Source organism: Aspergillus wentii, assembly GCF_001890725.1.
Source record: "Aspergillus wentii DTO 134E9 unplaced genomic scaffold ASPWEscaffold_6, whole genome shotgun sequence".
NCBI lineage: Eukaryota > Fungi > Ascomycota > Eurotiomycetes > Eurotiales > Aspergillaceae > Aspergillus > Aspergillus wentii.
In genome coordinates, this window is record NW_024467837.1 from 1,378,113 (window position 1) to 1,404,408 (window position 26,296).

At 42.8% G+C, this 26,296-nt stretch overlaps 8 protein-coding genes across 8 annotated transcripts; 5 read left to right on the forward strand and 3 right to left on the reverse strand.

The window, feature by feature from the left end:
• Nucleotides 1-1,709: 1,709 nt before the first annotated feature.
• ASPWEDRAFT_61273 (sterol desaturase family protein) lies at nucleotides 1,710-4,259 on the reverse strand (the record flags this gene model as incomplete). The annotated part of the gene is made up of 4 exons (XM_040838569.1): nucleotides 1,710-2,462; nucleotides 2,525-2,610; nucleotides 2,677-2,923; nucleotides 4,246-4,259. 4 exons carry the CDS (start codon nucleotides 4,257-4,259, stop codon nucleotides 1,898-1,900), a joined length of 912 nt encoding a protein of 303 aa, XP_040686789.1. The 3' UTR covers nucleotides 1,710-1,897.
• A 439-nt stretch (nucleotides 4,260-4,698) lies between these two features.
• On the forward strand, nucleotides 4,699-6,624 carry ASPWEDRAFT_115528 (NCA2 family protein; the record flags this gene model as incomplete). Its single annotated transcript, XM_040828588.1, has 3 exons — nucleotides 4,699-6,149; nucleotides 6,209-6,334; nucleotides 6,387-6,624. The coding sequence occupies 3 exons, from the start codon at nucleotides 4,699-4,701 to the stop codon at nucleotides 6,622-6,624; spliced, it is 1,815 nt and encodes a 604-aa protein (XP_040686790.1).
• Nucleotides 6,625-7,756: 1,132 nt separating this feature from the next.
• srgA (Rab family GTPase srgA) lies at nucleotides 7,757-8,498 on the forward strand (the record flags this gene model as incomplete). Its single annotated transcript, XM_040828497.1, has 3 exons — nucleotides 7,757-7,786; nucleotides 7,844-8,111; nucleotides 8,176-8,498. The coding sequence occupies 3 exons, from the start codon at nucleotides 7,757-7,759 to the stop codon at nucleotides 8,496-8,498; spliced, it is 621 nt and encodes a 206-aa protein (XP_040686791.1).
• Nucleotides 8,499-10,291: 1,793 nt separating this feature from the next.
• On the forward strand, nucleotides 10,292-12,601 carry ASPWEDRAFT_114812 (putative AAA family ATPase; the record flags this gene model as incomplete). The annotated part of the gene is made up of 2 exons (XM_040828526.1): nucleotides 10,292-11,827; nucleotides 11,879-12,601. 2 exons carry the CDS (start codon nucleotides 10,292-10,294, stop codon nucleotides 12,599-12,601), a joined length of 2,259 nt encoding a protein of 752 aa, XP_040686792.1.
• A 687-nt stretch (nucleotides 12,602-13,288) lies between these two features.
• On the forward strand, nucleotides 13,289-14,284 carry ASPWEDRAFT_53160 (uncharacterized protein; the record flags this gene model as incomplete). The annotated part of the gene is made up of 3 exons (XM_040837839.1): nucleotides 13,289-13,510; nucleotides 13,590-13,695; nucleotides 13,746-14,284. 3 exons carry the CDS (start codon nucleotides 13,289-13,291, stop codon nucleotides 14,282-14,284), a joined length of 867 nt encoding a protein of 288 aa, XP_040686793.1.
• A 223-nt stretch (nucleotides 14,285-14,507) lies between these two features.
• On the reverse strand, nucleotides 14,508-23,379 carry atrA (protein kinase MEC1; the record flags this gene model as incomplete). The annotated part of the gene is made up of 26 exons (XM_040831237.1): nucleotides 14,508-14,699; nucleotides 14,759-14,877; nucleotides 14,930-15,014; nucleotides 15,063-15,150; nucleotides 15,252-15,362; nucleotides 15,415-15,497; nucleotides 15,551-15,675; nucleotides 15,725-15,922; nucleotides 15,971-16,256; nucleotides 16,306-16,500; nucleotides 16,554-16,650; nucleotides 16,706-16,867; nucleotides 16,919-17,011; nucleotides 17,060-17,157; nucleotides 17,212-17,518; nucleotides 17,568-18,042; nucleotides 18,098-18,638; nucleotides 18,698-19,924; nucleotides 19,974-20,222; nucleotides 20,281-20,760; nucleotides 20,865-20,961; nucleotides 21,024-21,176; nucleotides 21,245-21,643; nucleotides 21,697-22,001; nucleotides 22,059-22,723; nucleotides 22,776-23,379. 26 exons carry the CDS (start codon nucleotides 23,377-23,379, stop codon nucleotides 14,508-14,510), a joined length of 7,434 nt encoding a protein of 2,477 aa, XP_040686794.1.
• A 785-nt stretch (nucleotides 23,380-24,164) lies between these two features.
• ASPWEDRAFT_53162 (nucleoside deaminase) lies at nucleotides 24,165-25,041 on the forward strand (the record flags this gene model as incomplete). The annotated part of the gene is made up of 5 exons (XM_040837840.1): nucleotides 24,165-24,209; nucleotides 24,264-24,368; nucleotides 24,542-24,750; nucleotides 24,808-24,905; nucleotides 24,959-25,041. The coding sequence occupies 5 exons, from the start codon at nucleotides 24,165-24,167 to the stop codon at nucleotides 25,039-25,041; spliced, it is 540 nt and encodes a 179-aa protein (XP_040686795.1).
• Nucleotides 25,042-25,300: 259 nt separating this feature from the next.
• On the reverse strand, nucleotides 25,301-26,122 carry ASPWEDRAFT_116130 (putative NADH-ubiquinone oxidoreductase 21 kDa subunit; the record flags this gene model as incomplete). Its single annotated transcript, XM_040828637.1, has 5 exons — nucleotides 25,301-25,384; nucleotides 25,458-25,660; nucleotides 25,726-25,931; nucleotides 25,982-25,998; nucleotides 26,063-26,122. 5 exons carry the CDS (start codon nucleotides 26,120-26,122, stop codon nucleotides 25,301-25,303), a joined length of 570 nt encoding a protein of 189 aa, XP_040686796.1.
• Nucleotides 26,123-26,296: the final 174 nt, after the last annotated feature.

The following is a 26,296-nucleotide window of genomic DNA, read 5'->3' on the forward strand; positions in this document are numbered from 1 at the left end:
TTTTTGCCTGTGGGAGCTGCTTTTGATTAACTAATAATATTTCATTATTCTGCTGGTCTAAACCTCTAAAATTGCCTTTGCCCTAGTATTTTATATACCAGCTATCCGCGTTAATAATTACTTATATATAATAAGGCATTATCTCTACTAAATATCTTAAAATTAGTAATTTAATTACCTGCTAGGCTTCCTTAGCTACTTTAACTAAACTTAGGTATATTTCCTCTATATTTAGTATATTCTCTAGGTTAGGATATAGCTTATAAATCTCCTACTTTATAATTACCTATAGATTCTTAATTAGATTTAAATCTAGTAAATATAGTGGCTAAACCATAACTTTAATACCTAAGTCTTTAAGAAGAGCTTTAATAATATTAGCCTAATAGATACTAGCACTATTATATATAAAAATATTACTAGGTTAGAGGTGATCTAGTAAAAAAGTATAGTAAAGCTTATAAATAATAAACCTAGATATACTACCCTTTAGAGTTAATAGATTACTATCTAGAGGTACTAGACCTATATAGGTCTCTCCTTAAAAAGTAGCTTAAAATATCTACTTAACTCCTTTCTTATAGTTAACTATCTTAACATCCCCCTCCTATAGTTAATTCTTTAGTAAGTTAAAGGTCTAGATTAGATATATACTAGTACCTTACTTAATAGAATACTTATTAGACCACTAGATATATAGTCAGTCTTCTAGAGTATAATATATATAAAAAAGCACCTATTTAAGGCACTTTTTAATATAGATTTTATAAAGAAATAGGTGTTTAAGTTACTTCTATTTATAATATCCTATCTTATATAAAAGCTTCTAGATTAAGTGCTTTTTAATAATATAATCTACCTTATCTAGTAGTTCTGCCCATTTTATATAGGGATTAGAGACTATATAATTATATAAATAATCTCTCTGCTCTTTAGAGAGCTTATATAGGGGGCTAGAGCGCAGTTATATTTTATTATTATCCTAAATAGCTTCACACCATAGAGTTATTTTAATTATATTAATTAACCACTCTAGATGCTTTATATGAATTCATTTCACGCCCCAGCTAATAGAATGAAGCTCACAGATTTAAGATTACATTTATAGTGATAGTTCTGGGCCTCTTTTTCATACCATATTGGTGATATAATATAGAATACATAATCAACGCGTTGGTTGTATACAGAATACAATTCTATCTAAGTAGGCGGTCTGCGGAGGCGGTCTGGCGGGGGGGGGGTGCAAACTAGATTCCTCCCACTGTAGTAGAATATATAGATAGATTATATTAAACTAATTACTAAGGTATAGTATAATATATTTAATATTAAGGGTATTTATAGTATAATTATATAATATATAGTAGGCTAACTTAGTATATTATTAAGCAGATTACATAAGATATCACTGGAAGCGCCACTATGCGGCCACCAGTTGTCACATTTATACTATTAAGTAAACTATATAAACAAAGCAAGTTATTAGCCGTAATATTAACCAGGATAACTATTTATTTATATAGTCCCTATAATTACTACTTGAGATGAATAAATGATTATCCTATCAGATGGCCTCTCCGCGGCGAGGCTTCAATATAGTGGATAACCACTTTCTCACCACCATTCAGTGTGGAGGAGGTCTATCTTCAACACAGTTACTTGTAGTAACACTTAAATAAAATCCCTACCCTATATATATATATCTATATATATATCATAAAACTATTACATATTATATTAATTCCGCAATATGATTAATTATAAACTAATTATAAAGACTGCTGTAAAACAGCTGTAACCCATTTATGGGAGTACACCAGTCATCTGCCCAATCAAGTAAACAGGGCCAGTCATCACGCATCCCTTTTGTATCCGAACAAAAGATAAACCAATAAAGCTACTGGGCCTTCTTTGCTGCGCCCGAAGCCTTGTTCTCTCTCCGACGTTTGATAGCATCAGGCGAGTATTCAGTGTCAAGCAGGTAATCCCACCACCTAAAGCTGCTTGAATAGTTGCCAATGAATTTTTCGTGGTGGAGATCATGGTGATCAGCTCCAGCCCAGAAAGGGAGGAAATGGTGCAGACTCCAAGGAAACTCATAGCCACTATGCGCATCAATGGCCTGGAATAGACGCAGCACAATCCAAACATACATTGTGAAAATGTGCAAGTCACCAGTCAGAGCACACCAAAGAATCGGGCAACCAACAGTGCCAAACCCAAGGATCATGACCTCAATTGGAGAAGCATATTCGGCAGCCATACCGAAGGGAGCAGAGTACTGGTGGTGGATTTTGTGAATGGCCTTGTAGAGGGGACCCCAGTGGAGGGCACGATGGGAAAAGTAGTGCCATGTGTCTTCCAAGACAAAGAATATAGCAATTTGATATGCCATCGTCCACACAGATGGGAAAGGAACTGATGTAGAAAGCCCGAAAAACTGAGCCATTGGGTGGAAAAGCCTATTTGTCACACATAATTAGTCTAATCGTAAGCATACGGATTGAATGATTGGCCTTCTTACCAAATCTGAGGCAGCTCAACAGTAAAGTGGCTAAGTAATACGAATTTCGCGCAGTTCCACTGCTCGCGCAATGAAGGTATTTTGTTCTACCAATCCGTTAGAATTGCATCTCCCTTTGGGGGTGGGGGCAGAGTTTATTTCTTCGCACTCACGCTTTGGATCTTGTAGTTTTTGAGGACTCCCAAACTGTCTATAAAGATCCAGGGCAGCGATCGACCGAAGTAGACAAGTTCATGCATCATAAATGACATGATGCCTGTAGCCAGAACATCATTCTGCATCCATGCATACCATGCTGTCCAGAGTCTTTCGATTATACCCAGGTGAGTATTGTATTTGGAAATTTCCTCAAACTGACCCCAATAGGTTTCAGGTGACGATGACAACAGTGTCGAATTCCTTGATTTCGTCAGAAACAGAATAGGCGGAACCAGAAGAATAGGGGAAGCTGGGACTCACATAATATTCGACGAATGTTTATTTAAAAAAAAAAAAAATTATTTTCGAGTACCAAGCCAATTGCTTCAGCTCGATCAGTTCCCAATTGACTATGTTGAATCTTTGTGCAAGAAAAAAAAGAGATAAAGAAAACCACAAGCCAAATTGTAATGAGAGTGGGAGTCAATGGTGGGCAGGAATAACTATTTCAGGGCCAAGCTGGTAGCCAAGGCGGCGCGACCAGGACATCCGTTCCCGAAGTGGCGAGACTTTTTTTTTGGCCTTTTCCCCTGGCACCACTGCCTAGCCGATTTGGACCGATATTATACCCCACTGTGTGACTCCACTATTATTTCACATCTTAGTAAGACCCTACTGTACACACATGATTTGATCATTTGATAGCAAGGGGATGGCTCCCTATTTTTCTTACCAATCAAGTACGGACACTAGGTAACTAAGGTACCTTTACTAGGTAGGCACTAATACATACATAGCACATAAGCACAGGGGTGGCTGGGCAACCTCCACGGCTTCAGTAGGTATGGATAAACAACCTTTTATGTATCAAACGGAGTACAGGGGTTCCTACCTCAAAAATCCCTGCAGGCAGCAATCGCTTTTTACGAATGTAGTATTTAGACAGTCTTAGAAAGATTAACTATCTTCACTCATAGCATCGGTCATACCACGACATTCTTCATATCTAACAGCCTTATCAACCATAATACTACCTAGGCGCCTACTAACTATGTGATAGCCTAGATGCTTAAGTAACTGCCCTGTAGTAGTTATCTAATTAGGTAAGGTAGGTACTGCATAAGGTAGTACATACGGAACACTCCATACTTCTGGGATATTTTCCGTGGTGATGAGGTGGGTAGTCCCCTATAAAAACAACAGATGTCCTTGTTCATAGCCAAAATTAGCTATGCATGACTCATCAATTATTGCAGAGAACTTAGTGCAACCTATTTGATGGAAAGGGATATATAACTAGAGTACGGAGTACATACTCATAAGGTAGCAATACCTCGGGCAGACCCCACCTAGAAAAATATTACGAGATGATACGGAGTACGGAGTACGGAGTACCACCTATGTACATAGAACTAACCCAAGATGAGATCATACAGATACCTACAGGTACCTACAGATCTAGGTAGATACCTATGATAGATAACATACCCCCTGGCTAGGTAATGAGCCAGGACTCAAGCAGTACTCCGGCTTGGGTAACTATATATGAAAGAAAAGTGGTGTGGAATTTTAAACTGATACACATAGACACCTCCATAGAGTCGATGATGATAAACCTTGGAAGTTCTGTTATGTAGTGCTCGGAGGTAGTACGTAAAAGTAGTAGCAGTCACTAAGGTAGGTATCTATGGAGTACCGAGTTACTGTTTGCATGTTTTGTTTCAAAGATGCCTACTACTACATGTAGATAGGAATGTACTCTGGACCTAGGTACTTAGGTAGTAAATATAATACTAAAATCTTCCATTACAGAAGCAACTACCTGTGAAATGTCTTTAATCAATGAGTGAGTTTAGATATACATTGTTCCCTGCCCCCCTCCTCAAAACTCGGGCTCAACATCATCTAGTAATATTCACCATTTGGACGCACAACTCGACAAGATCCAACAACACATTCTTGATAAAATATCCCTTGACGAGCTTTCAAAGGGAACCATCGAATATGCCCATGAATGCAGTTCGCCAACTTATCCAATGGCCGAGTGGCAGGATTTCTTACACTCAATCGCCATAGCTTCCAAACCCCACAGAGTGCCACAGCCTAGCAGACTCTCGAGGTTAATCACTAAATTTCCTCAACCAATACTTGGAACACATGAAACCTCTCAATGTTCATTTGCTGTACAAGCACCGGATCTTATATGGTTACTGGTTGCAAAAACCACTGTGCAGGCAATAGGATTGGTAGCGAACAATTTCTTGGAACGGACACTGGTTTTAAATGACGAGCTCATATACTGGGATGAAATTCTAAACTCCCCCTTGTATTCTGGGCTTTATACCCTGCAGACCTCACCTTTTCGCTTGTGGCAGGTAGTCAGGGACGCCTACTCGGATTCGTGGGAACCGGAAACACATTCTCGAGGTTCAACGCCCATTCCTGCTAGGTGGACGCAGTTTATTGAATTCATTCGACGATGTATCCACACACCAAAAAAACACTCTTTGCAGACGGGAATGTGGTCGCCGTTTGCCATGCACAGGTCAGAAATTCAACGGAAGCGGAAATCTCTGAGCACAATGAAAAGCACACATGCTAGCAGCATTGGACTTCTTATGGAAGCATGCCTCTCATTTGATCTGGGTGATGATATTTCAGCCTGGGATCGCTGCAAATCTTCAAATGAAAAATGGTGTGACATGATTTCACGAACTGTGATCTTGGTGGAAACCATTCTGCGAAATGCAGTGGGTGAAAGCGACTCTCCTGGTTTCGAGGAGAGTATATCTGCAGCGATTGATAGAGACATTGCGTTTGTTGAAAGTCAGGTCGATGGCGAATCCCCCTTTCAAAAACCTGCTATTTTCCTTGACAGGCTGGTTCACATCCTGCAAGAGCTGATACCAACCAATACAAAATTGTCAAAGACTATTATCAGCACACATGGGCGTCCCACACGTCTCGTACGCTATTGGCTACCATTATCCATGGTGATAATGTCAGCAAGCACTTCTCTTAGGATATTAACGAATCGGCGTGCTGAGCTTATCCAATGGGTCTTCAGCATCGGCTCTACTGCTGTTGACTTTTGGAACAACTGGGTTTTTGAACCAATTCAGAAACTCATTGGTACTATAAGGCATGACGAAGAAAGTGAAATTGCCATCATGAGCAAAAACAGCCTAGAAGCCGATCGAGCTAGTTTAGAGAGAATGGTTTCTGACTTCATCACTGATCACCAGGAGACGAACCAGGAAGGCCCTTCAGTGACAGATATCCATGCTATCACTAACAAAGTAAAAGAAGGGGACCTTACTCCAGTTTTGAAAGCATATGAGAGAGACTTACGAACGCCCTTCCTGGGCACTGTGCGTGGGGATTTAGTACGCGCTCTTCTGATCCAAGTTCAGAAGACAAAAGTAGATGTTGAAATAGCAATCAGTGGTATTGATGCTCTTCTCAAAAGCCAGCAGCTTGTTTTTGGGTAAGTACCTCATTTATTAACTCGTCAATTACAGCAAATTAATATTTTGTCACTGGTAGCTTTGTTGGTCTCACCCCGGGAATCCTGGTCTCATACACTGTTTTTCATTGGATCTACGGTGTTTTTGGCAGTAGGAGAGGGTTGCAAATGGGCAGGAAACAGGATGGGCTTAAACGCTCTCTACGGTAATGTGCAAGAGGAATTGCAGGTAATTCCATGGTGCTGACACTCCAACAGGAATATTGACCGAACTTTGACATTGTCATCCCCCAATGCCAAGGGAATTCTTTCTCACAAAGATCATGGTCTGTTGATATGTGACACGGAAATATTGCTTCGGAAGGCAGTCTTGTTTTTAAAGGGGCAAGATCTTCGTGAACTTCGGAGGGATATCAGAGATTTGATCAATATTCAAAGCGGGATTGACAGGCAGCTGAAGGTCACCAAGAGAATAGCATGGGCATATTCCAAATAGCTTCAATAATATTTTCTAAACAGCGCATGTGATATTATTATTGAGGCAGCCTGTTCTCTGATGTATTTCTTCAATTAACTGAATGGATAGCTCAATTATTATATATCCCACTGTGTGGAGCGCTAGCATGGGATAATTGATAGGTAGTGAATATACGCTACCTGATAATGCACTAATACTATCAACCTACTACCTAGGCCGAATAAGCATGAATGCTGTAGTGCTGACGGTGGAATAACGGTTTTGCAGAAACCTGGTCGACGGGACCAATGCTTTCAAGTACTCGTCGCCGCCGCCAGCCAGAAACAACCTACATCCCTATCGAAACACCGCACAGAGGTAGCATTACAGAATGGCTATTACACGGAAGTATTTTGAATTGGAGAACTCTATACCTGCTGGACTTGTTTCCCATCCACCACAACGCTCAATGAAATGATAACTTAGGTTCCGTATAGTGTCATCATAGATTGATTGCCTTCCATTTTATAGCTCCGAAACACCGTAGCGAGAGAAAATTAAAAGTAAATAAGCAACAAAAACTAGAAGAACAATTTGATGTAACGGAGTATTTCACGTATTCTCTTTTTTAAGGTGGCATCGAGGTATCTGGAGTCCGCTGTATGTACCTATGTTTGATGGGGTGTGCCACCTGGGTGGGTTAACGACTCGGCATATTATTACACCCCTAGCTTACCGTCATCACCTCCACCTACTGAGCAAACATCAAACACCATTCTATTCTGGTAATTTTTTATTTCATGTCCACGGAGGACATTGTCATATGTTCAACACAGGATCACACAAAACATTTACTTTCCTGGCCCTAAGTTCATAAGCAGACCGCTGTTAGGACTGAAACGACCCAGTCCCCTGAGTTCTCCAACATACGACACGAATCCGAATCCCCATAACGTTCAGAGAAACCAGAAAGCTTGCCACCATACGGTGGCTGCAGTTCCCTGCAGACAATATCGCCGGAGAGAAATAGCAGAAACGAAAGGCCACAAGGAAAGCCCGTCCCTAATATTCAGTCACCAACAGGCGTTTGTTCTCCGTACAACGTTCTGAATCGCCCATTTACTTGATCGGCATCAGCATTGTACAGCCTATCAGACACGCGTCATTCATAATGGCGGGCACAAGGAACTACGATTTTTTGGTAAGTATTGGTTTCTTCTTGGATAGGTATATTCACTAAATGTTATCAATGCCATAGATCAAACTGCTGTTGATCGGAGACTCTGGTGTCGGAAAGTCATGCTGCCTTTTGCGGTTCAGCGAAGATTCATTCACACCATCTTTCATCACTACTATCGGGATCGATTTTAAAATTCGTACAATTGAGTTGGATGGTAAACGGGTAAAGCTCCAGATTTGGGATACAGCTGGGCAGGAGCGCTTTAGGACCATCACGACAGCATATTACAGGGGGGCAATGGGCATACTTCTTGTTTATGATGTCACAGACGAACGTTCATTCCATAGTAAGATCTTTCCTGGACTGTGCGAAAATGTGTTGTGGACACTGACAATTAAACGCCAATTCAGATATTCGAACTTGGTTCTCAAATGTTGAGCAACATGCAAGTGAGGGTGTTCACAAAATTCTCATTGGAAACAAGTGTGACTGGGAAGAAAAACGGGCTGTATCCACTGAACAAGGCCAGCAGCTTGCTGACGAACTCGGCATACCTTTCCTTGAAGTTTCCGCCAAAAACAACGTCAACATTGAAACAGCATTCTACAACCTTGCTTCAGATATTAAGAAGGGCATGGATACGTCTAAATCGGATCAAGCTGGCTCTCAGGGCGTCAGCATAGAGCAGCAAGGCTCTGGATTGAATGGCAACACAGGTGGAAAGTGTTGCTAGGCCCACTATTGTATTATCACCCATTCCCAATTTTTGTCCTTTTTGTTTCCTTACAGCTTCATATTACCTTGTCTGCTACATACATTCACGTGCTACGTTTTAAATATTTAGGGGTCTTCTAGTGCTTTTGAATGAATGCTTAAGTGCTGGTTTCACTGCATGGAACCCAATGCATGCCTGTCTATAATAATATATTTAGGACTTATAATTCCTTTTTAGTTATTCCCTTTACCCTCATTCTACTATCCTTTATGTCATAAACATGGGTGCCACCTATTGCCCTGCTTATCTTATGCGATTAATTATAGCCTGTTTTCTATAACATATATAGGTGTAAATTGTAATATAGTAATAAATATATAGAACTCTTATACATTTAATTTTTCTAACAAGTTACCACACATGTATGAAATTAGTAGGTAAACTTCCTGTGTAATGGGTCATTATCAAATTAATTTTCTTAGTGTTATAATAATAGAATGTGTAACATGATAGTAATTAGAAATGCTTTCAAATCTATCTAAAAAAACAATAAAAACAACAGTCTACTGTAATATAGCAGTTGATTCAATAGTCCAGTACTCATAAGAGTGACTTTCACCTGTTTCCAGTCTAAAAGAGAGTAAGATACAGACACAAAGCACCTATCAGGCAAATGAATTCCTCAACGGACTAGCTCTATAGGGCAGCTGTCAGAGCAAGACAAGATTCGAACTTACTATTACTATTTATTTTGTATAAGCGCCTGAAAATAATATTTCGGTCTTGAATAGGTAAGCAACAAATACATTTTTTACCTAATCTTTCTTCCATGGCCCTCCTATGTAATAACTAATCAGACAATCCCGCACGAATTGCCAATACTCACTTGATAGTGCTAATGTGCTTGATCTATACATGTATAATCTAATAGAATAATGGAATCTACATGATAATAACAGTGTTGAAGAAAGCACCTGGCCATTCAAGAGAAACTGAGATAGATCTAGACACACCTATCTGAGATACACTCAACCAGTAGACTGAGCTAGGGGTTTATGTATATGGGTATCTAGATCTCTTCTGAAAGGATACCATAACAGTTGATTCATACCATCTAGGTGACAGTGAACCTCAATCAATATAATGTCAGCAAGCAGACACTGCATTCTAGTATAAAGGAGCATAATACCTAGGTATTATGGAAGACAGCCTGTTAATGATTAAAGCATCAATGGATCCTTTTAAGGAGCGTTGTATCTAATAATTATCTACCTTACATAGTACTGCATTATGGAGAACAAAATTGATTTAATAATCCTGTGTTGTAGTGGTTCAGCAGATGTGCAGCCATACTCCCCACCTGACAATGTCTGCCGCCAATGGGTTGATGTATTTCGACAAAAGAAATTTTTTACAGAAATAGTTCCTGGAAGGGTACTCTGTACCCACATACCCACACACATTTCATCACACACCACCTAGGTGTTGTCTATTTAGTCCTGTACTTATATTTCCATATATTTTTATCAATACTTTTCTCTTCCTCTTTCCCGTTTTAAATCTCATTAAACTAGTTCTTCAGCTGCCTATGGCCTCTCTGCTGCCATTATTTATATGCATATCTGAGGTCTTAGATCTAGATGAAGTCTACTAGTTTTTAGCAACATTGTGGAATCTTTGAGAAAGCACTATCACTTGGAGGATACAGTATAATCAGAATTAAGGAGGCTCTGTTTACGAATCACGATCAAACCCAGGCAGATAGCTGTTTGATATTATCTTTATTCCGCCAGTTCATTTTAACCAACAAAATGTCGGAAGCCCGTCTTTTTACTGTTCGACCATTGTCGAAGCAAGCGAGGAATGATTTTAAAGATGCTTTCCGCATCAACCTATCATCTTCTTCCCTTGCCAGCCTCAAACTTCGGGCTGGGGACATTGTCAATTTGAAGCCAACTGATGGACCTTCCAAAACCGCGATAGCCTGGACCGCAGCCGAGAGCATACAGAATACAGTTGTGCAAACCTCAAGGATCCTGCAAGACTGCTACGAGATCAAAGTTGGGGAGAAACTATCTATCAATAAGTTTGATGGTTTTTTGGAAGAAATCGAATCGATTTCCTTGGTGGAGTGTTCCGATCCTGACAGGCTAACAAGATATGGGCACCTTTCTGATCCGGACAGATCCCATTGGACCTGGTCTCTAGAGTTTCCCCTATCAAGATGCGAATTTCTCACAGTTGGCCTGATATTTGAATTGGAACTTAAAGGCCAACGTAGGAACTTCAAGATTGCAGGTATACGGGCTCAGAATCCAACTACTTCTAATACTTTATTTCGATTCGCCGAACACACCAAAGTCTTAATTGGTGATGGCCTAGAAGACCAAGAAGAAAAGCAACCTTCCAAGCTCAAGGTACAGAATACTGGCTTGGGCGGGATGTCCCACCAAATTGACAGTATAAATGAAAGCCTCGCGGATTTCAACCAAAAATCCCAAAAGTTGACAATGCCTTCCTTCTACGTACATAGTAGGGGCATTCTTCTGTATGGACCAAAGGGAACAGGCAAAACCGCGCTTTTGCATCAAATACAAGAAGCGGGGTGGAAAAGATCATTTAACGTTGGCTCTTCTACGTTCAGTAGAAACATTGGCGATGCCGAAGCCAGGCTTCGCAACGTTTTCCAAGAGGCGATCCGCTGTCAGCCAAGTGTTATTATGATCGATCAATTGGAGTTTATTGCACCGAAACGGACATCACTCGATTCTCAATCCTTAGCCCTAGTGTTATGTGAATGCTTAGACGTTGCTAAGAGTGCTCTTGTCTTAGTTGTGGCTGCAACTAGGCATCCAAACGATGTCGACGATGCCTTGAGGACACCCCATCGACTGGCAACGGAGATTGAACTTCAAGTTCCTACAGCCCAGGATCGTGCTGAAATTCTATGTGCAATTCGTGGACCTTCACTCTCCGAACTGAGTGAGAAGCTCATAGACACGATAGCAGAAAAGACGCACGGCTATGTTGGAGCTGATCTATTTGCATTGCTTCAACTGATTTGTCGTAAAGCAAGGCAGCGGCAAATTCTTGAACATGGACGGCAAAACGCGCCCTGTGCCGCTGATTCTATGTCCTCTGCCTTCCATCTCGGGGATAATGCCGAAGAGGAGACTATGGTATCTTTGGATATACAGGAGTCAGACGTTCTCTCCGCCTTGCAAGAAACTCGACCCACTGCCATGCGAGAGGTTTTCTTAGAAACACCAAAAGTTAGATGGTCAGATATTGGTGGGCAGCATAGCATCAAGAGGCATCTTCAAAAAGCCGTTGAAAGACCCCTAAAGGTAAGTTTTACCCAAAATTGTCATCCTAGCAAGATATTCTAACTATCGTAGTTCCCTGAGCGAATGAGGAGACTCAATGTGAATAGCAAAAAGGGCATCCTTCTTTATGGCCCTCCTGGTTGCTCTAAGACATTGACTGTGAAGGCACTGGCAACAGAAGCTGGCCTGAATTTCTTGGCAGTGAAAGGCGCCGAAATTTTAAGTATGTATGTTGGAGAATCTGAACGATCCTTACGCGAGATCTTTCGAAAGGCTCGATCTGCCAGGCCCAGTATTATATTTTTCGATGAAATCGATGCAATCGCCTCCAAGCGCAGCGGCACTTCTCAAGGAGGCGTCAATGTACTAACAACTTTGCTGAATGAAATGGATGGCATTGAGGAATTGAAGAATGTTTTAGTCATTGCTGCTACAAACAAACCTGATGTTATCGATCCGGCCCTGATGCGCCCCGGTCGTTTGGACAATATTCTCTATATCGGACCCCCCGATTTTGAAGCACGCAAAGAGATTTTGAAGATCTGGTCCAGCAAGTCTGTGGTTCACCCAGAAGTGGATATGGATGAGCTGTCTTTAAAAACCGAGGGTTATTCTGGAGCAGAGATTGTGAGTATCTGTGAAACAGCTGGTGATGCAGCATTAGATGAGGAGGAAGAGACAGGTAAAAAGCAAGATGTCAAGTGGAAACACTTTAAACATGCACTTGGACAAGTTAAGAGGCAGATAACAGATGATGTTATTCGGGAATATGAGCAATGGAGGGGTGTTTCTTGAAACCCCGGGGCTGGAAAATATCCATAATAGCATCTCGCAGAAGCTACTAGATAACCACGCCATTGACACTGTTTACTCCGTACATAGTACAAGGGGCACTTTATTCTCAGACTACCCATCACAGAATTTTTCACTTAGGCATTTATCATGACCAAATTTGGATATAGACAATACCCACAGACGTCAGGGTCTATGATAGAGAATATAGGTATTGAGTCGTGACATGAGGTGAGGAGTTCCTTTGTTTCCTTATCCAACTGTTCCATGATCCAATCATTGCATGCGTACCGACCTACCCAAGTAAGTAGGTAAGATCCACATTCACACTCAAACCAATGGGAGTTAGCGCAGATTTTCGTACCTTACATGCTTTGGTATGAATAGTATACCTTACCTACCTATCTTAGGTACTTTAATTTCACCTCACCTCAAGAATACTTACCTATCTTATATTTTATGGGCACTGCCAGGTTTTATGATATTCAAAATTGCCACACTCCCTGAATCTACACCGGAAATTATCCTCTAGCGCCTGACTTCTTCGACTCAACACACTCTGTTGGGCAGCTTTATTTTCGCATGAAATTTGTTTCCCTGTCCATCATGTCGATGAAATCACCCCGAGGACGTTCACCAGTTATCTCACATCGATCTAGTCGAGCACGATCCAGTTCGTTACAACATTCTATGTCCTCCCCAACAGAATCAAAGCCAAGAGGTCATACCAGAAGTCCTTCTTTGGAACCTGGTGCCAACCATCGCAATGAAAGCCGTCCAAGAAGCTGGTCTCAGTATCCACGAAACAGGTCGTTGTCTCAAAGTCGGAGCCGAAGCGTTCGTCGGTACAGAAGTCGAAGCAGAAGCTTTAGCCGAAGCCCAAGTCCGAACCATCCTCCTAGAAGCTCGAAGGTCGGTAATTCCCCCGTCCCAGTTTCTCCCTTGATATTTCTCGCTCTTACTGTTAGGCTAATTACCATTTACTTTCAAGATTGTTGTTGAAAAACTAACAAAGAATGTCACCGAAGCTCACCTCCGTGAAATATTTGGTGGATTTGGGGACATACAGAATCTGGATATTCCTATCAACCGAGCTTGTAAGGGCTTTTTATCTCCCTCTCACTGTGGTATCTAACTATCGCCTTAGTCATGACAAATAGAGGTACTGCATATATTCTTTACTATGACCCTGCAGATGCGGAAGCCGCTATCGCGCATATGCACGAAGCTCAACTTGATGGTGCCGTGCTGAGTGTCTCTATCGTTCTTCCCCGACGAGCATTTTCACGTTCGCCGCCACCAGCTCGAGGTGGCAAAGGAGGGTTTGGCCGTCACAGACACAGTCAACGACAGACATTAGATACTCGTTCGTCTCGTCCTTCACCATACTCGCACAGGTCACCACCCTCTTCCAAGAGGTATGCTCGTTCCCGGCCAATGGAAAAACATGATTTATATCGCCCGCGTTCGATTTCGCGCTCCCAGTCTCCGCGTGGCTCCCGTTCACCTTCCTTGCAATCTCAATCAAGATCACCACCAAGAAGGAGGGCAAACCCACGCACAGATAGTCCTCGACGTCATCAACGCCGAAGTCCTAGCTATAGCAGCTATGATTACAGCAGTCCAAATGGTAGCGGCCAAAGCCGAAGCCGAAGCTCTAATCGTCGCAGCTTACCAAGAAAGTGAAGGTTGAAGATATGGCCTAGGCAACTTATTGGTATGCACCGGTTTTAAAATGGATGTTTCCTCTACTTTCCTGAGTTGCGCATGTCGTATTCACATCAAAACGAAATACCCAAAGTAAGGAATTTCCAGCGAGATAATCATTAACATTTCCTTAAAAAAAAAAAAAAAGAAAAACCCAGTTAAACTGAATGTCTGGCATCACGGCAATTTGTTTATATAGCCTTTAAAAGAAAGCACACCAACCGATGTACATGGCGGCTAGGTTCTTTTTGTCCGTTGCTTGCATAATCAGTTCGTCCACATGACCGTCGACGGAGAGAGGAACCGATTCGCCGGGCAGAAGACCCCGGAGCTTGTTACGCACATTTTCTAAGACGCCAGCGGGCGTATCTGGAACACTTGCATGGGTACGGCGCTTCATGTACCGATTAGCACGATTGTAAGATATTTGGCCATGTTCGTTCAATGGCTCACCTTCTTCCCAATGAAATCTGTTGTAGGGTCGTGTAGAAATGTCTCCAGTATAGTCATAAGGCCATCCTCATTTTGTCTCAAAAGGCCAAGACTGATCTCACATGTTCTTCGAAATGGACCTTTGAAAATAGTCAAAATTCATGTTCTTAGTTAGGCCATGCAAACACAAACCGTTATATCCGTAGGCACCGAAGGCATCAATCATGTTATGGGTGAGACGAAACGGGACCAATTCAGGTTTATCAAATGTTAAACCCTAGACCAGTCAGCCAAAGTAGGCAGGCTTGAGAAAGGTATGTTTTACCTTGTCGAAAAGACAGTTGAAGTCAACATGTAAAACACCACCTGTGCCTTCCTCGAATAGGATGTTTTCACCATGTCGATCTCCTAGTCTGGAGCAGATTTCAACTCAGAGAGCTGTCAACGGCAAAAAAAAAAAAAAAAAAAAAAAAAAAAGAGTTTGGGGGAGAGGAGAGCATACCCTAGAACATACCCAACCATCGACATAACAGCACAAGACCGCGTATATCTTAGTCGTGCGGCAAACCATGTGCCTGTTTCCGGAAACATTTCAACAAACCACTCATGTAAGACCGGGGGGAATCTGTTTCACATTAGTGTCTTGAAGTGGTAGGTGGAATGTTATAAGAATTTACTTTGCTAGCACTTTGGTTGTAAATAACGGCAGCTTTGAGTTATCCGAACACGCCTCGTTGAGATATTGCCTTATTTCATTATACTGTAGAATGTATTAGTACCGGCAAAAGTATAGGAATCCAAAAACCACCGCACATTTGGTGTAATTGCTCTTTCTCGTAGCAGCTTAATGACAAGCTCTCTCAGTGTCCTTAGGTTATCAACCCACTCTATCAGCCCACATTCTTCATTGAGAGGCGTCACAGCATATGTCTTTATGTCTTTTTCTCGATTAGTGATAGTAATGAACTTCTGTAGTGAAAGACTTACACATGCGCCGTTTGCTTGACTCGACATCTTTCTTCAGAAACCTATTGATCATATTATTAAACTCCATCAGGCGTTGATCCTTCCGCAGATCATCTTTAGGTTTACATAGAAGATTGTATATCTTCCCATCTGAACCTCGAATGCCGATCTTCCGTGGTTTTTGAAGTGAACTTAGAACCTGGGCTTCGTCCAGTATGGCTAAAATAGTTAATTTAGTTTACGATATATAATGATATAGCAACATACCATCTATAGTCGTGGGGTCTCGGGGAAAAGGCCTAAACCCCTTCAGGTATTCAGAATCATGACTGGCTGGTAGACTGGGAGTCAACATCGCCTGAAACGGCACAACAAGACGACAAGGAGCAACCCGGTGGTTGAACCCAAGATGTCGTGCCAGGTTAATTCTGGAAGCTTTATCCTCAATCCGCGCAATGCATAATCTAAGCATTTCCTCCGAGAACTTCTGGCCTTGGTTTATCATCGCGCGCATTTCTGAAGAGGACTCTGTCTTCAATTTCTTGTTCACCTCCTGTTTGATTCAGTTTTTTGGGCGGTTATTTTTGGAGCTTTCAGCTTACTGTGATTTTGTGCAGGCAGCTAATACCCCTGGACGCTCGGTCTTTAGAAGAAGACTTGACCACAGCAAGGACTGTCCATAGTCCTTGCTGGGGGAAAGCTTGAACTGCCTTGGCTACAATTCTTGTCAATAACTCGTAGACCGCAGTATTGGTATGGCAAATTCGAGCAACTAATTGAGGGAGAATCGTGAACAGCTAAGATTGTCAGCATATCGTGGTTCGTTCGAAGCATGTGACGATATGCCTACCAAAGTAGCGGGCATCCGGTTCATATATTTTTTCAACTGCGAATGCATATCATCGAGGCTTTTTTTCCGTTGACCCAAAGTATGTCTTTGAAACTCCCTACATTGTTACGTCCTTTAGCAACCCAGCAAGCTAGGAATGGTTAGTTTCTTACTCGTTATCTCCCCTCTTTGGATCAAACGGTTGATCAACCGTGGAGGCATGCTCGAGCCACAGTGTCAGCACTTTCGGCAATGTCTGAAAGACGTATTTGTTTCCGTGTGCCAATGAACGAAGGTAATTGTCGATGACCAATTTTGATGCTTCGCCGCTCAAGCTGGGGTTATTAGCTACGGACCAACTCGAACACAGGAACTAGGCAACTTACTATATCTGCGCCTCTCTACCCAAAGGCTTGCCTTTTTCAGACTCCAAAATTTTATTGTAATGTTTCCCTAGGTAATAGTGTGCCTTTTCCCACCTTTTGGCTGTCAATTTAGATCAAAAGTAAATTTTGTTGTGTAGATACCTCGTGTGAAGTTTAATCGCTTCTCGATATCTCTGGACAATGACATCGGATTGGGTTTGCCCGGCTCTATCTGTCCATTTTGCTAACAATAAATGTGCCTAGGTGCGTTAGCTCGAGGGATTTTCAATATGAACCATGGGCAGGAAGCGCACTCTAGCAGCGAGCATATTTTGATGCTGTTCATAATTTGAAGCCAGCGACAGTCGCTCCGCGCCGCCTGATGGGATAGCACCTGAAGCAAATTCGTTAGCAGCTATCGCACCCTTAAGAGTTTGAATTGCTTTTCGATGATGGCCATCTTTCCAAAGAAGTCGAGCATGTTCAATAGTAGCAGATCGATCTTTCAAACGGGCTGCATGGAGCATCGAATGATACGCCTGGTTAGTGAAATTGCCTTTTCGCGAAAGACGTGCACTAGTAAGCCAAGCCGCAGCGATATCAGAATCCGAAAAGTTTCCCCTAATATTGTGTCAGCAAGCTATATAATAGCTCTAATTCAAAGGCTTACGCTAACTCCATGGCGGCCCTTCTTAATCCGAGAAGGTATTGTTTGTCACAGATATAACCCCCGAGGACGTCCAGACGACGGTTCAATGCGCCACGGACACACAAGCGAGAATCATCCTCCCCGTTGCCAGGATCGACTATGGATTCCACTTCCGCCAAAGCATGTAGTCTAAGGATACTATCATGGCATGACTGCAATGATGTGACGGAATTGGCAGTCAAGGACTTCGCAACATTGAGCCGCAGGCCATTGATGATTTCTTCAAACGCCGCTTTATTCCCTTGACGGAACGCAATAAGGGCTGATCCAATGCCAATGTTGAAATCTCCCGTACTTTGGTTCGAACACAGTTGAAGATAATTGTCCAGTTTTTCCCACCTCCCTGTAATCCACGATGCTTCAACAGCAAATGGTAGTAATTTAGAGAGCACAGAGTTATTTTCCTTGAGGGTTTCAAATCGAGTGAGAATAGCATCTACAAATTATTAGTGAATCGTCGCATGCTAGAAAGCCATTGGATGGACAGGTACCTTGTTGGCCCGATTCTTTGAGACATGTAAGGAGATTCCATTGAGCATCACTGTTATCGGGCTCTTTTTCGAGCTGTAATTCATACCAGCTTTGTGCAGTAGCCCATCTGCCCGCCTTTCGATGCTCAAGGACCTGTTGTTCTATGTTAAGCACATGCAGATGTGTTGAAATGCCCTCAATACCGTCAGGTTCGTCTATCTGACTATAAATATCCTGCAGACGACGATAAAGAGGCTCGAGTTGGCTGCGTTCTTGTTTGGACAAAAGGCCTTTGCACTGTCGAATGTATTGCTCCCAATGAAAAAGTGCTCGAGAAAATGACCCGCATTCAACTGCCCTTTTAGAGATGACTTCTGGTGGTATTGAAGCTAAAAGTGATTCCACGGCTTTTATATGAGATGAATAGGCATCCGCGAGAGAATCACGGGGAGTCTCCTTATGCCCACGACTAACGTGAAACCCGTGGTTTCTTAGGCTGTTAAGCTGCTTTTTCTTGCCTTGTAACCACCGTGACAAATAGTCTAGGACTTCGAAAACGCTCTACATCCGAAACAATGGAATTAGTGTCCATGTTGCAATGGATATATAGAGGAACTCACTTGACTAGAGAGTATGATGGCCTCGTGGAAATGATTGTTGGCATCAGAAAGAGGATGCGATAAGACACTGGTCAACTCTCTTCGTAAATCTAGGTTCTCTTCTTCGGTGCCCCCAATTATGCGATTGAGGACCGCAAACGGCAGGAGAAAAGACGCAATTGAGATGTCCTGACCCTTAACAATGCGACTACAAACACTAAAAATTAGTCGAGTATTGTCACCACTCCCTCTCTGCAATAGATCTTGCACGAAAGTCCGTAGCCATTCGCCATGAGTCAGTTCAGCGGAGAAAAGCGGATATATGCAATTTAAATTAACCGCACCAACAGTGACCGTATACTTCGACGTGAGAAACGGAGTAAGGATGTTGCGAACTGTTTCGGGAAGCTCCATCCATCGACGATATTTTTCATCTGCCTGAAAGTCGCGAGAACGCTGAGTGGCGACTGAATCTAAATTGCAAAGCCTAAGTAAGTTTTGCATGGCGTATGCTAGAAATCCCTGAGCCCTGGTGTTCGAGGCGGACAAAAAGGCTTCAATAAGCACATGCTGGAGGAAGAAAAGGATGAAGTCGAAAGTTTCTTCCATTCTATCAAAATTTGACAGAACAAGAATGTCCTTCTTTTCCTTAACTGAATCGACTCGATTTGGATCTAAACAACCAATAAGACCCAAACATCTCGATGCCAGAAGAGTGATGGTATCTGAACTTGTGCTGAACTTCACACAGCAGTCAAGTACAGATTGTGTCAATTGTGCAACAACAGGGTCTGGTTGTTCACTAAGAACAGACCCATGAAGAAACTCTTCATTTTTCGAAAGATAAGGTACTAGCTCTCTTAGAGCCTGTTCAACAACAGTTGCATTTTCACTCTGGCAGCGGTAGATAAATGCTGAAAAGTGACTGCGCACATCCATCTGCCCTTTAAGCTCATTCATCTCAACCTCGAATTTGGTCATCTCTGGAATTGATGCTAGGGAAGGCATAGTATCAAATGTCTTTTGCACCAGGTCATTGTGGCCCTTTAAAATGTGCTCAACAAGTTCATATGCATATTTCCTGCTCTCCCCAGAAAACTTTTCCCAGTACCTAATCACAATTGCCAGTGTTTGGTCAATCAGAGGCCCAACCTCCTCATGCAGGGAACTGATTAATACCCCCCAGGCTGTAAAAGCATAGTCGCATAGCTCTTTGATATCGAGAGCAGATCGTAGACATGCGCATATCTGAAATTTTTAGCTTTCACTAGCTGGATGTACAAGAATAATCACAAACCTGTGGTAATGCACTGCTAACATGATCTCGAGCGATCTTAATCATTTCTCCAATTGCTATTATATTCCTCTTCTTTTCAACCAAAGGTTGTCTTATCTGAAAGTCATTGATGGAATGGGCGAATTGCGTGATTATACCGAGAACATGTTCCTCGATAAAATGACCCAGTAAATTTGCCTTCTTTGATGTACCTCCCTGGATTGACTTCCGTGGAACGAGTGCCGCCAAAAGGTGAAGCGCCCGGTGAAACTCAACTGAATGTTAGCACAAAAGGTCATTCTTCAAACAGGACAAGTCATTCACTTACCCTTGCTGCTTTCTCACCTCCCGAGTCTACAAGGCCTTTCAAGAGATCACAGGCAATGAGAATCGGTTCGGTCCTTACCAGCTCCGCCAAAGTACGGCCTTTGAATGCAGGGTCTATATCTGCCAAAACCGACATTATCATACCCTCGGGGTCTGGCGACGGTTGACTCAATAAGAAACCAAGAATCGCCGCCAGGTTATTCTTCTCCGAGCAGACATCGAAAGGTGATTTAGCATCTTTATAAGTCGCCCCAATCCTAGAGATGATGTCTCGTTTTCGCGTGAGTACCAGGTATGGCAATACATAAAGCTCCGTCAATCTAAGGAAATCATCTACTTTCATCCCAATAAGATCACAGAGTTGTTCTGCCATGTATGGGCGAGATTGGAGATTTTTCACTACCATCACAGAAAGAGTTCTCCAAAAAGGCCGGAATAAACCGGCAGGTGTCACAGAAAGTTGCTGCGCAAGTTTTGAAAGCTAATATTTATCAGTCCTCGGCAACGGTAAAGAGCACAAGACGCACACATAATCATAATAGAGCAATGAAATGAGGGTGGAAGGCGGTATCAATATACACATACTTCGGTATAAGCTACTGCGCAAACAAATGGGTTTGCATGGCCCAAGTATTCCATTAGTCGAAGGAGAATTATATTCATTTCCTCGTCGTCGGAAATTCTACGATGTTAGACCGCGTCAGTTTATAACTTAGCGTTTTTTCGAAAAGCCCTAGTGCGTACCTGGCAAGTCGACATAAAGTCAGGATGCAAGTCTCGTGAAGCGAGGTTTCTTGCTTCTCAGATAGGTTTTTCAGCCAGTCTAGGATGATGACGAAGTTGCTTCTGCGAATTTCAGAGTCTATACTTCTGCGGGCGAAAGCTATCACTGTTTGTCTTTGAATGTGTCAGTATTGAAATCAAAGTGCATGACTAGTATGACCGTGCGCGCATATAGATCATACCCAGTGACAATCCGCAACTCTCTATTAGAGCTTCGCAGTGAGTGTAAACAAAACTCGCCAAAAACCGATGACGCGAGGCGCACTTGACTAGACTTTGATGCATGCACAAGAGCTCTTTTCAATGCAATCATCGCGGTTATCCTGATGCTTGGGGAACGCGTAAGATGAGGTAAGATGTTTTGAAAAATATTCCATAGTTCGTCGACATCAGCACGTTGCCGATTTGACTTGGTCTCATCCCCATGGTCTTCGTAGTCACAGGCTTGACAGACAATTAAGTCTTTCGAGACAATGCCCGGAGGTCTTTTCGACCAATTTTTGGTCATGGCACACGGGATTCTGCCAAGGGCAACCATGACTTCGTATTTTTCTTGTTCAGGAAGCCCTGCGAATGAATTGCTTTGATGCTATAGGTTAGTATCCGTGCGTCATCACTTAGGCGAGAAACTCACGAAATAGCAAAACTCAAATCTTCTAGTTTCTCGGAACTCTTAGCATGGAGCAATGTCAATGACTTGTTTATGAGTTGCTGTAACATATTCTGTGGTTCCAATCCAACATGAAGCCGCGAGAGACAAATACGCTTCGATGCACGAGAATTTTCGCTTTGAACCGTTTGACTTGTAACCCCAAATTGTCCAATGTCACTGAGTGGTTTCGAAAAGTCTATCACGTCAATGGTGGAGGACTTTTGATTTGCCCCAGGATTTGTGAGGTTTATATTTGCAAATTCTTCAAGCAATCCTCGTATTGAGTTCTAGAGTCCTGTTAGTAATGGAATGATTTTATTGCATTCGATCATTGATCTGACTACCTGAAGACGTGGATTAAGAGAGTTAAATGCGGTGTCCTTGGTTGCTCCGATCAATGCTTGCAAAAACGTATTCTCCAAAGCTTTCGCCAATAATTCCGATACTCTAACAGCCTTGGTAAGACTGACAATAAAGTGGTTCATTTCAAGCTGAAGAGAAGGCATTTGAACGAGAGTGTTTAACGTGAGTACTTCACTTAAGCATTGAAGCCAAGTACTTGTCAGTTCCATATCTGTGGACAAAAAGCCCGATATAGACGGCCCGTCGTCGCAATACCTTTTTATGCATGTTAGGAACTGCAAGGTGACCCGCGTTTTGCTTTCAAGTCCATCCGATCTGCTGTCCTGTAGCCAACTGAGGATGACCTTCCACAGGCGCTGGTATCCATTTAAGACCCAGGCCAAATTTTGCCGCGGAATAGAGTCATTGTTCTTCAAGAAGGGGCTGGCTTGATTATTCGGGCCGAGACAGTCCAGCAATCGAATAGCTAAGATGACAGCCTGGGGGAATTTTCCGAGTGAAACTTTCTTTCCGAAAAGTTCACGAGGGAGGTTGAGTCTGTCTAGATCTACGAATAGAGACCCTTGCAAAGTGGGCACAGACAGCTTGACCGGACTTAGATCTCGCAACCTTAGAGGACTTAGTCCTTCGATAGAAAGTAAGATATCTGGATCTGATTAGTTTGGTGTGTTCTGCACACTTCTAGAAATCTCACCAACCTGTTGCACAGGTTCTCAAGAATGCAGGAATAGAATGACAAAAAGCCAATGGCTTGACCTGCTTGTACTGGGAGGAGACTATGCTTGCGACAGTGCTGCTAATTCCCCCTCCGATCTTCTCCCAGTCCCAGTCCCGAGCACCGAGCAGATCGATTAAGCGCACGATTACCCATGTGAATAACGGTGCTTGTGAGGTTTGCCCCAGAATCTCCGGGTCAGGTCTTTCAATCAAGGCTTGAGGGGCTTTTTCAACTGCCGTTTGAATGATTTCGAGACAGTCTAGGATCTGTCGCTCCAGGTCTTCCATACTCGACCTTTCATCTTTGCGAGCTGGATCCAAACCAGCCTTCAAAACAATACAGATTAACTTGTTAACATCAGTGACACTATCATCAAGGCGCAGCTGACTATATTTTCCTCCCGCGAGCTCTTGGCGGAGTTGTGAAAACGTTTCTCGCGTTAAATGGCGTGTTTGTTCTCCTTGGGAAGAGAGACGCGGCGCGAGTTGCGCTGCTAGGATAGATGAAGCCGGTTCTGCAAATCTCCAACCACCATTCCCTAATAACACGGGATATTGAGATCCCTGGGCCTCATCAGTTGCCATATGGGATACAATCAAGCATAGTCTCCAGATTTCGATGTTTAGACCTTGAGTTGATGCACAAATTATGGTTGAGAAGCGATGAACCAGCATATAAACGTAAGAAGTTCTGCCGAACCGGCCGACAAGCACTACACCGCCTTCTGCCTATGTCCCTTACGAACCCCCCCTCTGACGCTTATGCTTCCCCTAACAGCTGACAACTGGCCTAATATCTTCAGAAAAGTCCGCGGCGCATTTATGCGCCGCCCTTTTCTTGTAGGTAGGAACCTAAATACGTAGGTAGGTACTCATCACGTGTAACAGTGATACGAGAAGGCGAAGTAGAATATTAAAGAAACTACCTACCTAGGTAGTCCTAGGTACATCCATAGGTGCCTAGAACTTAAGGGAGATCAGATTGACAGTTTACTGTCTTTTTCTTTTTCTTTTTTTCCCCACCTTCTCCCCCGATCTATTCTTTCTTTCTTTTTCATAAAATGGACTTCTCCCAGCTATTTTCTAAACTATTCATTTTCTAGGTACTTACCTACCTGTTTAATGTTTCGGCTTCGGCTAATTTTTTTTTTCTTTTCATCGCCATACAATCCATCTGACGTCAACCACTAACCTACCTCACGTAGTGCTGATAACCCAAGGTTATTCTAAGATATTTAGAAAGACACAACTGGAAGCAGGTAATCACATAGGGGGCTTGGGCATTTCTAGTCTCTCGAATTGACTGCATCTAGATATACTGGCTGGTTGAAAGAATCCGGGTCATTGAGGGGTTGATAAATGCAGAGAATATGGATTCCAAACATGACTATTTCATGAAGCAGGCACTGCTGATGGTACCGTCATTGTGTGTTTTGTATCTACTGCAGATGAGGCTTATTATTATACAGGGCGAGAAAGCACTTCAAACAGGAGAAACCCCAGTGGGATGTGTTTTGGTATACAATGGTAAAATTGTTGGGTCCGGGATGAATGACACTAATAGGTCAATGAATGTAAGTGTCTTGATAGTGCTTAATTTCAAAGAACAAAGAAAAAGAAAGACAAACCGAAAACAAATAATCTCTTTCGTCTGACCTAGTCCTGGAAGGGAGGGCAGGTAGACAGATTCCAAGCCATAAAACATTCTTAGTTGATTTCACTCTCTTCTTTGGCTCACCGTGATTAGGGCACAAAACATGCTGAATTTATTGCAATCGAAGAGATGCTCCGAAGCTATCCCAGGTCATCACTGAATTCGACAGACCTCTACGTCACAGTTGAGCCATGTGTCATGTGTGCCTCTGCTTTGAAGCAGTATCAAATACGCGCTGTGTATTTTGGCTGTGCCAATGAACGTTTTGGTGGCACAGGGAGCGTGCTATCATTGCATTCTGAGTATGTTGTTATCTGGTATTTCTGTCTTTAATGTTGAAATCAAGACTGACCTTGTAGTCCCACAATTGACCCGCCTTACCCCGTACATGGGGGATTGTTTCACAAAGAGGCAGTCATGTTACTTCGGCGTTTCTATATACAAGAAAATGATAGAGGTACATTCGAAGTCCAGCATGAAACTGCCAGGCACTGTCTAATCGATCAATAGCACCGAAGCCTCGGCCGAAAAAGAATCGAGAGCTGAACACAACTTTTGAAAATGATACCAGAAGTCTTGGGCATGCGTTCTAGCGCATAAATGCAACCGATTTCACCATATATGATCCAAGAAACTTAGGCAGTTTTTCTATTGATATCAGAGATGAGTCGTTACTACAAGGGTGACTGAATTGTCGGGTAGTAGGAAGTGCGATGCCAAAGGGAAGCTTTGTATTTATCAATCAACAATTGCGCCAGGAGTAATAAGTAAGTGTACAAGACTTAACAATAGATGATTCAACGTTGATGCTTGTGATTTTCAGTGCTGCTTAGATTTGAAAGCATCAGTGCTTCAACTAGAGCCGGCCTTCGCCTTGCGCTCTGCCTCAAACTCCCTCTCAGCTTGCTGGTAGTACTTGGCGGTGTCAACACCATGCTATTCTAATGTTAGATTCACCTTTCTCCCGGGGTGGGGGCAGATCACTGGGGCAATCCCCAGTTTAACATACCTGGTCGTGGTTGACAATGTTAAACCATGGGAGAACGTGGATGAAAAGCTCTGAATACCGGGAGTTCCTGGCAGCCACACCCTGTAGGTAGGAGGACACTTGTGAGTTGCCGTAAAGCGGCTCGCCCTTTTTGACCTTATCAACCATCTCCCTCATGTCCATTTCGACTTCTCTCGAGTTTTCTGTAAATCCGTAAAAGCGCTCTATGATATTGTAAGCGAAAAGGCTATAACGACAGTGGTACTTGCATATCCCAATGTTGACATACGGCAAGATTGCTGATAGAGCACATGGAGCCCACCGACTAGACCAATAGCTGTTGCTAGTCGCATAACGGGGGCAAAGCCTCCCCTGCCCACATGAGACGGGCTCACTCTCTCCATAATCCAGAATGCGAGCGGAGAAGTAGCAGCCATGCCCCCGGCGACTGCATAATCAGAAGGCCTGGCGTATCCGAAAACTCTTCTCAGGTGCCTAGTGTTGTGTCAGTATCCCCGAATAATCTAGCCTTGAAAGAAACTTACGGGTCGGAGTCAATAAGCTGGAGGATATGAATTAGCAACAAGATTCTGTCTTCATTGGTTAGAGTTGTAGAGATATCGCACCGGGTAGTCGGTATTGGCCCGCTTCGGAGGCACAACCGCCGTCTTGTGGTCAGTCGCCATTCTGACGAGTTTGCAGATTAAGAAGTGTTCTAAATTGACTGGACTGGCTGAATTGGTTCCGCTGCGACGGAGTTGGACTCGGAGGAGAGGAGTTGTGCTAAGCACGGTTGTTTCCAATTAAGGATTAGTTCAAAGACATGCTTACTAAAGAAGCTTTGTGATGAAGATCTATTA